This window comes from Penicillium antarcticum (assembly GCF_028974205.1).
Source record: "Penicillium antarcticum strain IBT 31339 chromosome Unknown utg000009l_segment0_segment0, whole genome shotgun sequence".
In the NCBI taxonomy this organism is placed as follows: Eukaryota; Fungi; Ascomycota; class Eurotiomycetes; order Eurotiales; family Aspergillaceae; genus Penicillium; species Penicillium antarcticum.
Genome location: NW_026695307.1, coordinates 3,573,191 through 3,586,855, shown reverse-complemented (window position 1 = coordinate 3,586,855; position 13,665 = coordinate 3,573,191). Strand labels below are relative to the sequence as shown.

The 13,665-nt window shown below is 51.2% G+C and overlaps 7 protein-coding genes across 7 annotated transcripts; 6 read left to right on the top strand and 1 right to left on the bottom strand.

Moving 5' to 3' along the window:
* Positions 1-366: 366 nt before the first annotated feature.
* Positions 367-2,715, top strand: N7508_009733 (uncharacterized protein; the record flags this gene model as incomplete). The annotated part of the gene is made up of 4 exons (XM_058467796.1): positions 367-467; positions 529-1,850; positions 1,899-2,218; positions 2,269-2,715. 4 exons carry the CDS (start codon positions 367-369, stop codon positions 2,713-2,715), a joined length of 2,190 nt encoding a protein of 729 aa, XP_058315642.1.
* Positions 2,716-2,887: 172 nt separating this feature from the next.
* On the top strand, positions 2,888-3,800 carry N7508_009732 (SDR family NAD(P)-dependent oxidoreductase; the record flags this gene model as incomplete). The annotated part of the gene is made up of 3 exons (XM_058467795.1): positions 2,888-2,943; positions 3,034-3,458; positions 3,529-3,800. The coding sequence occupies 3 exons, from the start codon at positions 2,888-2,890 to the stop codon at positions 3,798-3,800; spliced, it is 753 nt and encodes a 250-aa protein (XP_058315641.1).
* Positions 3,801-4,018: 218 nt separating this feature from the next.
* Positions 4,019-5,307, bottom strand: N7508_009731 (NAD(P)-dependent alcohol dehydrogenase; the record flags this gene model as incomplete). Its single annotated transcript, XM_058467794.1, has 2 exons — positions 4,019-5,200; positions 5,251-5,307. 2 exons carry the CDS (start codon positions 5,305-5,307, stop codon positions 4,019-4,021), a joined length of 1,239 nt encoding a protein of 412 aa, XP_058315640.1.
* A 600-nt stretch (positions 5,308-5,907) lies between these two features.
* On the top strand, positions 5,908-8,465 carry N7508_009730 (60S ribosomal uL22 domain-containing protein; the record flags this gene model as incomplete). Its single annotated transcript, XM_058467793.1, has 9 exons — positions 5,908-5,991; positions 6,043-6,141; positions 6,191-6,422; positions 6,486-6,595; positions 6,655-7,122; positions 7,327-7,467; positions 7,639-7,852; positions 8,065-8,252; positions 8,307-8,465. The coding sequence occupies 9 exons, from the start codon at positions 5,908-5,910 to the stop codon at positions 8,463-8,465; spliced, it is 1,695 nt and encodes a 564-aa protein (XP_058315639.1).
* Positions 8,466-9,038: 573 nt separating this feature from the next.
* Positions 9,039-9,740, top strand: N7508_009729 (putative haloalkanoic acid dehalogenase; the record flags this gene model as incomplete). Its single annotated transcript, XM_058467792.1, has 1 exon — positions 9,039-9,740. One exon carries the CDS (start codon positions 9,039-9,041, stop codon positions 9,738-9,740), a length of 702 nt encoding a protein of 233 aa, XP_058315638.1.
* Positions 9,741-10,117: 377 nt separating this feature from the next.
* Positions 10,118-11,643, top strand: N7508_009728 (VHS and GAT domain-containing protein; the record flags this gene model as incomplete). Its single annotated transcript, XM_058467791.1, has 4 exons — positions 10,118-10,264; positions 10,314-10,352; positions 10,409-10,789; positions 10,885-11,643. 4 exons carry the CDS (start codon positions 10,118-10,120, stop codon positions 11,641-11,643), a joined length of 1,326 nt encoding a protein of 441 aa, XP_058315637.1.
* A 602-nt stretch (positions 11,644-12,245) lies between these two features.
* On the top strand, positions 12,246-13,262 carry N7508_009727 (NADP-dependent oxidoreductase; the record flags this gene model as incomplete). Its single annotated transcript, XM_058467790.1, has 1 exon — positions 12,246-13,262. One exon carries the CDS (start codon positions 12,246-12,248, stop codon positions 13,260-13,262), a length of 1,017 nt encoding a protein of 338 aa, XP_058315636.1.
* Between the last annotated feature and the right edge of the window lie 403 nt (positions 13,263-13,665).

Below are 13,665 nucleotides of genomic sequence, written 5' to 3'. Positions count from 1 at the left end.
AGAAAAGACCAAGACAACATAAGTTAAATGACTGACCCCAATGACGCGGGGTTCTTCCGATGTGGCAATTCCTATAGCCGGCGCAATAGCCGTCGGCAATTGTCCTTTTCCCCCTCATAGCGATATTCACAATTGTATATGGAGGGAGGAGTTTGCGCGTGGAAAAGCTCATGTCTCTACTCGTCTTGGAAAAATATATGATACTCTGTAGTTGTGGTAGATGTAGGCAAAGACGGAAGCGTAGATGTACAGTTCCGTTTCCCCACAATCTCCATCTGCGGGGGTACTTTTTCGCATCGCATTTCAACTTCATTTCACAGCTTCACAGCTGCAGATACAGCTACAGCTACACTGAAATGCCTTAACATGGACGACGAATCCCCAACAGAAGCCTCAAGGCGCGACATCGCCAAAAGAGTCTCACGAGCCTGCCTCCACTGCCGACAACGCAAGTCCCGATGTGACCTGTAAGAACCACCGGATTTCAGATCCAGAATCCAGATCGACAGCTCACTAATACCGAGACAGAGATAGCAACGGCAATCCAGGTAGACCCCCGTGCCAACGCTGCGTCCGCGAAAACCGCGAATGCATCCTCGGCGGCTCAAACCGTGGGGGCCGTCGAATCCGCAAAAACAAGATCAAAAACTTCACACCAGCCAATCCAAATTCAAATTCAAATGTGAATCCCTCACCAAGCAAAGGGTCCGACGCTTCAAGTCCGGCCACGTCAGAGAATCGTCCGGCACAATCACACCAACCTCCATCGTCATATCCCGGCCCTGTCGTCTTCTTACCTCCTAACCCTCCAGCCCCAGCCTCTGTCGCCGTAGAGGAAGACGACGCATCTATAAACTCCGTTCCGCGCAACCCATCCGACGCATGGCAATGTCTAACTGGAATCGCGACGCAGACGGGAACAGCTGAACCGCGCCAGGACCGTGTCCAATCCGAGTCCACTAGTTTTCCGACATATAATGGCCTGCGCGGTGGCGTAGTGCCCGAATTCACAACGCCAAATACAGGAATTAGGGCGTACAGGCTTGTTCAATCGCGCTCTCTAGATCCGGAGACGGTGTGGCAGCTGATTTCGCGCTATGCGGATAACTTTCATCCGTACCTCCCCCTCGTGCCGCGGAAGTATTTCGTGCGCAATGCGCTTGATGATTTCGCGGGGAATGAGAAGCATCTTCTGACTGCTGTTTTGACGATTGCGTCAAAGGATCTCGTTGATCAACCTGAGATTCATGAGTATTGTTCGAAATATATGCATGAGTTGATCTCGGGTATTGCCGCTGGTGCCGAGTGTGATGTTGAAGCTGTGGAGGCTCTATTACTGCTGGCAGAATGGGAGCCACAGGGACTACGACCGAAGATTGAGCGGGTTGGACGAGGCGAGGAAGATCGCGCTGCATGGATGCATGTCGGGCTAGCCTTGCGCTCGGGGTACTTCATCGGTATGGACCGCACGTCCTTCCGCGGTGATCCATATGGGGATCAGGAAAGTGAAGCGCGTCGGCGGCTGGCCTGGGCTAGCTGTTATGTTTCTGATCGGTTGATCTCTGTGCGTATTGGACGTGCATTTTGGTCACGCGGTCCTGGGCCCATGACTGGTCTTGTGAGTCAGGATTTTCCTTCGTTGCAGCCTGTTCAGGAGGGTGATGAGGATTATTCGAAGATTTGGCAGGCTATGTTGGATCTGACGCAGCTTTATGGAAATGTTCATGAGGTTTTGTATTCTGGTATGCGGGCGAGTAACCAGATGATGTTGATGGGGGATTATGTGAAATATGTGGATGATTTCCGGCTTGCTATTTTGCGGTGGAAGTCGCTTTGGGGGTCTTTGGATTGTAAGTCTACTTCCATGCAGTTTGGGTCTGCTGCTGACGTTATTATAGGCTCACCACCCATGCGAGCGACTCTGCAGTTATCATATGAGTATCTGCGATTATACACAACGGCATTTGCTTTCCAAGCTGCCATCTCTCAATCCCTTGTCCAGCCGAAGACCAATGGACAGGGCCAGCGGGAGCAATTACGATCTACATTCAAGAATGTGGCCTCGATGCAGGATTCAAGATTCATATATGAATCCGTCGATGCGGCTAAATCATACTTGACGATCCTTGTGGACTCGGTAGATCCAGAGAAGCATCTCCATTTCATGCCTCTCCGATTCTATCTTTATGGAATTTACTCTGCTGTCTTCCTATACAAGGTAAGCCAACTACCAACCCCGCGAACTTCTCGAATAGTCTAACAAACCAGGCCCGATCATTCGGAATGATGCTCCCATCAGAAGAAGCAAAAGTCCAGGGCCTCGTCGCGCGAACAACAGAAGTCCTAAAACAAGCCAGCGCCGGCACAGACGACATCGGCGCCCGCTACGCCCGCCTCCTCGAACTCCTCTGGAAACCAAAAACACCCACCTCCCACCCCAATCCCCCAGGGACCCAAAACAGCGATTTCTCCATGCAAGCCCTACAAAACCCAATAGCAGACCCAGGCTACATGCAATTCAGTCCCGCAAACGATTTCTCCTGGCTTGACCTGGAAGCCGTGGGCGATTATGTATCCGGAGACCAGATATCCGGCGGGATGTTGGGTCTCGATGCGTTCCAGAATGGGTCTGATATGTATCAGGGTCAGGATCGATCGCAGGCATGGCAGTCTTCTGCTTGGATGGGTGATATGAGCAGCAATCTTCTGTTCTAACATCGTCAATATGTTGTTAATCCGACGGTTCTACTCCGACGGCTAATGATGCGGGGCTGTGGGGGTCGGAGATCGCCCCGTAAGCCGAGGACTTCTTGGGGGTTTTGTTCTTCTATTTCCTCACTTCTTGCCGTTGCTATTCATCATTTGTATTGTCGCATCGCATCGCATCATGTCTTTCAACGAGCTTCAAGACCGTCTCGCCCTCATCACCGGCGCTTCGGGTGGGTAAGTCTTTAAGTCTTTACCCATCTACCCCAACATCACCACCACCACCCCCAAAAAAACCACGAACACGAAGGAAGCTAACAACTACAGAATCGGAGCAGCATGCGCCCATCAACTCGCCGAACAAGGCATAAACCTAGCCCTAACATACGCAACAAACCTAACGGCAATGGAAACCCTAGTAAAAACCCTCCAAACCAAATCGAACACCCTCAAAATCTCAATCCACAAAGTAGACGTCGGCTCCTCGGACGACATCGAACGCATGTTCCAAGAAATCGACACACAACACGGCCACAGACCTGACATCCTCGTCTCAAATGCTGGATATGGCAAGCGCATCCCTAACGTTTGGGATTGCACACTCGAGGAATTCGACTATACGCTCCAAGTTAACCTGCGCGCATCATTCATTCTGGTCAAGGGTGTTGTTGACCGGATGAAGAGTCAGCGCTGGGGTCGGATTGTGTTTATGTCTTCTATTGCTGCGCAGGGGGGTGGTATCAATGGGTGTCGTATGTTTCCTTTTCTTTCGCATTCTATACCATACACTTGATAGATTGAGTGCTAACTGTCATGGCACAGACTACGCAGCCTCAAAAGGCGGCCTAACAGGAATGATGAAGAACCTCTCTACCCGTCTCGCCGAGTTCAATATTAGTGTTAATGATGTTGCGCCCGCTATGATTGGTGATACGGGCATGATTCCTAACGCTGCTGCTATTCCTGAGGTTGCGGCTGGTATTCCTATTGGGAGGTTGGGGACGCCTGAGGAGACGGCGAACGTTGTGACCATGTTGGTTAAGACGGGTTATATGACTGGGCAGAGTTTGTTGCTGGCTGGAGGGTTGAAATGATGTATTTTGTATATCAGTACGTGTATTTATGGGGTGATTATTTGATGGTGTTGGAAAGTGATTGTTAAAACTTTGTATGTGTGTAAATGTATGGGGAAATGCAATATATTGTTTCATAGACTCAATTTATGTACCTTTCACCGATCTACAATACATCCACTTTTCAACACCACATCAATGCTCGCCAAGGGTATCATAAAACCATCCCCAAAACCACCCTACAACGAAACATCCCGCCCCCGATTCTCAATAATAACCTTAACAACCGGCCTCCCCTCCTCATCAACACCAGCTCCAGCAAGCTGGAAAGCCCTAGCCCCCTCCTCAAGCTTCACGCGATGCGTAACAACCTTCTCCTCAACACTCCTCATCTTCCCACTAGCAAGTAAGGAAATAGCCGCAGGATATGCAGCCCCATCATACCGGAACACACCAATAATATCAACCTCCCGCAACGCAGCCGCACCAACAGGAACAGTCTGCACCGGGTTTCCCATTCCAATCTGGACCAACACACTACCAGGCGCAGAGGCATAGATCCCCGCTTGAACACAGGCTGGCACACCAGTGCAGTCATAGACACGGCTGAAACCGGGCATACTCAATCCAGAACCAGAACCAGAGGATGCAACGCTAGTGAGAGCCGCAGCGACAGATTGCGCAGTCGAAAGGGCATAGGCTGTCTGCTCTGCATGGGGGGCATCCTTCGCCGGAGGCGGGTTCGAAGGATCACCACGAGGAATAAGCGCTGTCTTAAGTCCTAGCCCCATACTCTTGGCGATATCGAGACGACGCTCGTCGATATCCGCGACGAGGATAGAAGTGAAGTTCTCACTTGCGGCCAGTGCGCCTGCAATCAAGAGACCGATTGCGCCTGCGCCGAAGACTAGCGCAGCGGTTTCTTCGCCCGCTGCGGCGTTGAGCTCTACTTCTTCTTTTGTGGGCGGGTGTGAGCGACGGACAGCGTGCAGGCAGACGGCGAGTGGTTCGACGAGGGCGCCTGCCGCGTCACTGACACAGTCAGGGAGGACGTGGCACATGTCTGCTGGATGGTTCGTGCGGTCCATGAGTGTTCCGTCGAGGTGGGGGTATGTCTTTGCGCTACTGCGGAAGCGCATTTCTTTGCAGATGTTGTACCGGCCTTGTTTGCATAGTGCGCATTTTCGGCACGGGAGGCCTACTTCCAGGGCGACTCTGTCGCCGGCTTTTAGGGTGTGCACGCTGCTTCCAATTGCTGTTACTGTGCCGGATGATTCGTGGCCTAGACACATTGGTTCGCGGACGACGAAGTCGCCGTTGCGGCCGTGGCTGTAGTAGTGTAGGTCTGAGCCGCAGAGGCCTGTTGCGCGGATTGCGACTTGGACTTCGTTGGCTGCTGGGGCCGAGACTGTGCGTTGTTCCTGGTACCTTTAGTGGGCTGGTTGGGAATTTATGGGGTGGATGGACTTACGACGCGGAGGTCCTTTGCGCCGTGGAGGACGAGCGCGGTGGTCGACGTTTCTGTCATTATTGCGGATTGGTAGTGGCAGAGGCAATGACAGTAGTTGCAGAGTTAGGAGTATAAGTAAACCTGGAAAAGAAGTAAAGCGAAACCCGACCCCGCTGACGGCATTTGGAGAATCGGCCATTGTTTTCCCTCACGGGTGGGGAGTGGCCTACGGAGCAACTCCGTGGTGTCCGTCGGCTATTGACTTCAAGTTGCAGTCAGTATCTTCATTTCCCGACGTGGGGGGTTTCATAAGTTGTGAGCGCATTCACTTAGTCCTTAGTTAGTAGTTAATAGTATAGCATGAATTGAATTAGGGATAAAACATCTATATCATCTGCATCCAGAGTGTTTCTACTCGTATGTCTAGATCTATATCATCTTCTTCTACTCTCTACAAAAGTGTACATCTAGACTGTGGGGCAATGACATACATGGGGGTGCGATAGCGGGGGCGAGTAATTCTTCTGTTTCTCGCGCAATTCCTTTTCTTTTCTTATTCTAATCTTACACTCTTCACTGTACGGTACACATAACATCCAAGGTAAGTACCAGTACTCGCGACATTATGGCGCACATCCGCATCTAACATCCCCGCACAGTCTCCAAATCAGATTCACCATGTCGCAATCAGCTCTCCTCATTGGAGAAATCTCACATGCGCGCAAAGAATGGGAGAGCCTCTCCTCGAACTTGACATTAAAGGTAAGACTTCAGCCACAGCATATGTTGCGATCGGATTCTAATATAGAACAGGAATTTCCCAGCGGAACACGAGAGGAGTTCGTCGCGAACTGCAAGGCGGGCCAGTATGATGATGTAGTCGCTCTCTACAGATCGAATACCTCTACAAAGGTAGATATTTATCTCAATCCTGATGAATGTCCTCATTAACCAGTTCTAGTACACCGGTCCCTTCAATGCGGAGATGGTCGCCGTTCTGCCCAAGTCGCTGAAGTATATTTGTCACAATGGTGCCGGATACGATAATATTGATATCGCTGCTTGCTCAGAGAGGAACATTGCTGTGTCTAGCACACCTGTTGCCGTCAATGATGCCACTGCCGATGTAGGCATCTTCTTGATGATCGGTGCGCTGCGCCAGGCTCATGTGCCTATAATGACTCTTCGGGAAGGTAAGTCAAGCAGAGGGATAGACTATATCGGATCTAGTAGCTGACCACGCGACCGCTATTCAGGCAAGTGGCAAGGGCCAATCACCACAAATGGAAAGCAAGAGCGCGCCACACTCGGCCATGATCCCAAGGGCAAGATTCTCGGTATTCTGGGTATGGGAGGTATCGGACGGGTAAGTGCAAACACAAATCCCATTGTCTGCCAAGCTTGCTGACCATACTTTCCATGTAGGAAATGGCTATCCGCGCTAAGGCATTCGGAATGAAGATTCAATACCACAACCGCTCCCGGCTCCCAGCAGACTTGGAAGCTGGCGCAACATATGTTTCCTTTGACGAGTTGCTCGCCAATGCAGACGTGCTCAGCTTGAACCTCGCGCTGAATGCCTCAACACGCCATATTATCGGTGCTGCTGAGTTTGGCAAGATGAAGGATGGTGTTGTCATTGTTAACACGGCTCGTGGAGCTCTGATTGATGAGAAGGCGCTTGTTGCGGCGCTTGAGTCTGGCAAGGTGCGCTCTGCTGGTCTAGATGTATATGAAAGTGAGCCCGAGATTGAGCCTGGTCTTGTGAGTAACCCGCGCGTGATGCTCTTGCCTCATATTGGTACCATGACCTATGAGACGCAGAAGGAGATGGAGATTCTCGTGTTGGATAATTTGCGGTCAGCTGTTGAGAAGGGTGAATTGATTACACAGGTGCCTGAGCAGAAGAAATAGAAGATAGATGAAATAATGGACTATATTGGTTTTAACTTCGTCTACTCCGTACTGCGTGCGCAGTTAGAGCCAATTTCAAAGTTGGAGTGACACCTGATCCACAAGGCTGCAAGGCTTGAGGCAGGAATGACTCAGCTGTTACTAAGCAGGCATAGTATTCTAACTGCATTAAGCTAGCGTTAGGGCTCGCTTAGGGCCAGAGCGCCAAGAGCGAAAAAACCGCACCAAACCTGGTGGCTCAAGCGACCGCCGGCCGACGACGAAAAGCGACAACAATTCATCACCGAGGACCATCACACCCCCCTCGCCAACTCCTTCAAGATGGTGAGTGCTGCCTGTCCCCTCTATCGACAAATGAATCGGAATTCCATTCTTTACGACATGCCACCCGTGTGACGGCACATTCAATATCACATTCAATGTCCGATCACCGGGTCGACCTCGCTGTCGTCAATTTCAACCATCAGCATTGCTAACGAGCAATGCTCTATCCAGGTCCGTTACGCCGCCCAGGAGATCGAAAACGGCAAGAGCGCCCGCGCCCGGGGCTCTTACCTCCGTGTCAGCTTCAAGAACACCCGTGAGACCGCCCAGGCCATCAACGGCATGAAGCTGTCCAAGGCCGTTACCTTCCTCGAGAACGTCACCACCAAGACCATGGCCGTTCCCATGCGCCGCTACGCTGGCTCCACCGGTCGCACTGCCCAGGGTGAGTACCCTTGAAAATTTTCGATGATTGGATGGAAGATTGTGGGATGGGAAATATCATCGCCAATATACGACAGCCATGGACGTGAACAGGATGAGGAAGAAGCAGGAGAGGAGACGTGTCTATTGGATTTTCGATATTGGCGATGTTGTGGAAAATTTCAACCTGGAGGAATTTTCATTTTAGATGGACAAGGGCTGACTCTTCACCAGGCAAGCAGTTCGGTGTCTCCAAGGCCCGCTGGCCCGTCAAGTCCGCTGAGCACATCCTTGATCTGCTCAAGAACGCCGAGGCCAACGCCGATGGCAAGGGTCTCGACACCAACGCCCTGGTTGTCAAGCGCATCCAGGTCAACCAGGCCCCCAAGGGTCGCCGCCGCACTTACCGTGCCCACGGTCGTGTACGTTCCATTCTCAGCCATTCTAATAGTTGTGACTTGTGCTGATTATCCTAGATCAACCCTTACATGACCAACCCCTGCCACATCGAGCTCATCCTCACCGAGGCCGATGAGGAGGTCAAGAAGGGCCCCCAGGCCGCCCTCGAGAAGCAGACCCGCCTCTCTTCCCGCCAGCGTGGCACCCAGATCCGCCGTGCTCTCATTGAGGCATAAACGGATCGCATAAGAAGGTGTGAGGGGACGTGTTGAAAAGATTTTTGCGGTGGACGGGAAGGTTCGGAGTTCTACGGCATCAGCTGTGTATGTTGGAACGGAATTCGATACCGGATCATACAAGATTTTTAAGGTCATGGCGCCAACTTTCGGAGGAGAACCAAATAAAAAGTTTAAACGAATGGCCCTGGGTTGATGGAATAGGATTCTGTACTTCCCGATCCCTCATGATACAAACGTGGTTCTTTCTCCGTGATATGCATTCTATTTTTTACTTCGACTTGCTTCTAGTGTAGATGCAGTTCCTCCTGCAGTAAGCAATAGGGCAGGCTCATCCGTTATCTCAGTGCGTCGTCTTGAGTATATCCACCTTAGTATCTACCTAAGGCAGGTAAATCCAGATTGACTAGACCACTTCGGGTCCCCGACAGAGCTACTATCTATCAAATGCATATGCCAAGGACTGCCTCAGCAGATCTACATGCGGGGCAATTTGTATAAGAAGTCTTACAATTCCACTGTACCTGATGCTATTCACACCACCATTATATATGTCCACATATCAACTACAAAATGTCACTCAAAGACTACCGTCTCCTCTGCTTCGACGTCTACGGCACGCTAATAGACTGGGAAGGCGGCATCCTCACTGCTCTTGAACCACTCCTCTCAAACGCAACAACCCAATTCACCCGTGAGCATCTCTTAACAGTCTTCCACGAACTTGAAAGCATCCAGCAAAAGTCAACCCCAGAAATGCCCTACTCAACCCTCCTAGCAACAATCCACCCAATCCTCGCCACCCGCCTAGGACTAGAATCTCCCAGCAAAGAAGAAAGCCAAGTATTCGGCGACTCAGTCGGATCATGGCCCGCCTTCCCAGATACAGTAGACGCCTTGCGCCGTCTATCAAAGCACTACAAGCTGGTCGTCCTCTCAAACGTGGACCGGGCCTCGTTCGCTAAATCTAATAGCGGGAGTCTACAGGGTGTACCATTTGATATGGTGATCACTGCACAGGATATCGGCAATTATAAGCCCGATCTACGCAATTTCAAGTATATGCTCGCAGCCGTGGAAAAAGAATTTGGAATTCGTCCCGCACAGGTCTTGCAGACTGCCCAGAGTCAGTTCCATGATCATCAGCCTGCGAAGAGGGTGGGGATTCACTCAGTCTGGATTGAGAGGCCTGGGGCTACGATGGGGAATCTGGAGGAGCCGATTTTTGATTGGCGGTTTGGGACTCTTGGGGAGATGGCTGATGCTCTAGAGTGATTTTGATATCATGTAGATGAAGTAGATACTCGATCTGAGGTACTGAATACTTAGCAGTTTGGTGATCGACGCTATGGCTGGCGTGTACTCTGTACATCGGCACGTGGCTGAGTCACCGGGAATAGAAACATCCATCCATCAGATATTTTGGAGCCTGGAGAGAGGCCTTGGCATTTGGATGGCTTCATTGCGTACGCGGATTTGCCACTTGAGATAGATATATTGACTTTGGTTCCCTTTGCTGCCTCATGGACCATGTTCTTAGCGAGGCTCCCTTTCTTCACTAGTCTGCAGAGCGAAAGCTTCGGCCCCCCATTTAGCCCCAAATTATCTTGTGACTGCTCTTCTTCCTCCAAACTCCCCTGACCAAAGACACCATGAAGCGCTTCCTGGGTTCTTTGAGTAGGCGCTCGAGTGAGTTCCTCGTCTCCACGCTCCCAGCAACTTCACTAATCAATCTAGGCTCAAGCGACAGTGTAGACCACCGCGACGACTCACCAGAAGCCATAATCGCAAAAGAATTGGTCCGCCCAGCAATCACACCGACCTGAACCTAACTAACCAATAACTTAGACTGCATTCTGCGAATCAAACAGTTCCTCTCGCGACGCGGTACGCACTTCCCATGGACCATGGAATCTCGGCGAACACTCACTAACCAACCCCAGAACCAACAAGGGAACGAATTCGTCCACCTCCCTCAAATAGTCGAAACAGCCGAATCAAGCCCCAATGCCGCCAAAGAAGCCGCCTACCGAATCCGCAAATACCTCGCCGACCCAGCCGGAACCCCAAACAACGTCCAATACAATGCCCTCATGTTGACCCGCATCCTAGTCGACAACCCTGGCCACACTTTCACCCGCAACTTCGACGCGAAATTCGTCTCCACGATCAAGGAGCTCCTCCGCGCTGGTCGCGACTGGCACGTGCAGAGCTACCTCCGCCAGTACCTGGATACACTTGAGCAACAGCGCAGCTGGGATGAGGACCTGAAACTCCTGCTGCAGATGTGGACGAAGGAAAAGTCGAAGCCGCAGCGTGGACTGGTGAGCCTTTATTGAATAACTCTTGATCTCCATGTCAGGAATTTGCACGCGGAGAGCGACAATGTAAAAGGCTAATTCCCAGCTGCTGATCTCAGATTGATCGCTTTCCTATGGCTTCTGGCGTTGCACCGCCCGTCCCTCCGCATCCGAATCCGCACCGTAATGCCTATGCAGGTGCGCGTGCGCAAGATGCTGCTCGACCGCCCTCGAATGCACTGCCCAACGCGGAAGAATTAGCAGCGCGCATCGAAGAAGCGAAGAACTCGGCTAAGCTGCTCTCGCAATTCGTGCAGTCGACGCCGGCGGCGGAGCTGGAGGATAATGATCTCGTGAAGGAGTTTGTGGATCGGTGCCGCACCGGTTCGAGGCTCATTCAGGGGTATATTCATTCGACGAATCCTGCGCCTGATGAGGATACACTGTTGACGCTTATCGAGACCAACGATGAGATTTCTGTTGCTTTGTCGCAGCAGCAGCGGGCTATGCTGAAGGCGCGCAAGGCTCGGGGGTCTTCGTCGCCTGGTTCTTCGAATGTCAATTCGCCTGAGCCCACGTCTCAGCCTTTGCCTTTTGCTTCTGGGGCTGCGGCGCCGAGGGAGCAGCCTTTGCCTCCGGTGCCTGTTGCTGCGGAGTTGCCGTCTACTGCTATGACTGGTGGTAGAATGTCGAGTGCAACTGCTACTCCTACTGCTACGGCAGCCCCTGGTAATGCGGGCCGGTATGAGTACAGGTCTGAGGATTTCCAGGTTCAGAATCCTTTTGCTGATGACTACGCGGAGGATTCTGATGGGAGGAATCAGCATCAGTCTCAGAGAGATCGGGTGCATTTCCAGCCTGCTGAGCAGGAGCGTTGATACCAAACGGGTGGCAGTGATACGTCTTTTTTCTTTTTTGGTATTTTTGGACTTTTGTTCTTGATTGTCGTTCTGTCTATATCGCCGGCGCATAGCTATTCCCCAGTCTTCGTCCTTCATTCGTTATGATACCTTGAGCATTGCCTTTACAGAGTTTCGATTCACGTTCAACGTTAAACAGCGTTATATACAGCTTACACAAGAATGAGGTATGCCGATATAGTGTTCTCGCTTCGCGTATAACGTTATAGGTAGATCATGTCAAATGGAAAGACTGTTCTAGCCCAGAACTCGCGACTCGCGTCTTCGCGTCTTCGCATCTCCGCGGCTTCGGCTGGAAGATAGTATATGGTTCGCAGAGAATCAAGGGAATACGAGGTGATAATACCACATTTCATTTCGTTTCTGGATCCGTGGCTGAATCTCCCATGTTCCGGTTAGGCTATGATGAATAGGCTATCCGGGATCGCGGAACGTCATCGAGGTATAAGAACCCCATCCATCAGATCAGATCAACCACGACTCAATCAAATTACACTCTTATAACCAAACTTTCTATCTCCGATCTCAACTCTTCAAATTCAATAACTACCAACATCAAAATGACTCTTCCAAAAACAATCCGAGCCCTCACCCAACAATCCGCCCAATCAACAACTCTAACCCTAACAACAACTCCACCCCCAACACCAACCCCAAACAGCGACGAACACCTGATCAAAATAAAAGCGTGCTCACCCTGCGCCGGCGAACTCCTCTGGCCAAAGAACTTTCCCCCACCAACCGAGCGCATGTTAATCCCCTGCCCGGACATGGCAGGAATAGTCGTCTCCGCGCCGGCAGACTCGCCCTTCCAGCCGGGCGCGGAGGTGTACACACGCACTAATTATATCCGGCCGGGTAATGCGCGGGATTATTCCATTGCTGTTACTGATGAGTTGGCGACTATGCCGAAGGGAATGAGTTTTGTGCAGGCTGTTTCTGTGCCGCTTTCTGCCATGACTGCCTGGCAGATTCTTCTTGTTCATGTTTTTGGGGATGGGGTGGATGAGGAGGCAATGGGGATTGAGGAGGCTAAGCGTGCCTGGAGGGGGAAGAGGATTCTTGTTACTGCTGCTTCTGGTGGTGTTGGGATGTGGGTTGTGCAGTTGGCTAGGATACTGGGCGCGGAGGTTATTGGGACTTGTGGGAGTGGGAATGTTGGGCTTGTTAGGGGGCTTGGGGCTGGGGAGGTGCTTGACTATCGGAGTGTTGATTTGAGGGAGTGGGCTGGGAGAGATGGGAATTCTGTTGATGTTGTTGTTGATTGTGTTGGACGGCAGTCTCTTGCTGACGCTTGGTGGACTGTTAAGGATGGTGGTGTTGTTCTGAGTATTTATCAGCCGCCGACGGGGGTTTGTCCGGCTGGGTTTGAGGGGTCTGGGGTGAAAGATGTGTTTTTTATCATGCAGCCTGTTAGTAGGCAATTGGAGGAGGTAACGAAGTTGGTTGAGGCTGGGTTGTGTCGGGGTATGGTTGATAGTGTTTGGCCACTGGAGCAGTTTGAGGAGGCGTTCAAGAGGCTGGATGGGGGTCATGCGAAGGGGAAGATTGTGTTTGACCTGGAGCTAAACCAATAGATGGCGAGTTGGAATATTGGTTTGAGTTGGGACTTGGTTGATCGAGACAGCGGCGATGTGCTTCAATGCATGATGACCGTATTCTAGAAAAAGGGTCGATTGACTTTTCAATGCTCCCACGTTGTCTTACTTACCCAGTCTTGTTAAGAACTTGTCTTTGGATGCTCAAATGATCTCGTATTCAAGAAGTATACATATCATGGAAGCAAGGTCTCCGAATCCTCGTGCCTGGATGGTTCATATCTCCATACCCCGTTGGCCGAGGCATACTATTCAGGGGGCCGAGACAACAAAGCCAGTCATGTATTGAATAGAACTATGGCGTAAGCACGGCGAAGAAAGCGAATAAGATATGGCAATATAGAAAACTCCGAAATTCGAGGCGGCGCTTGGTCTAAAGACC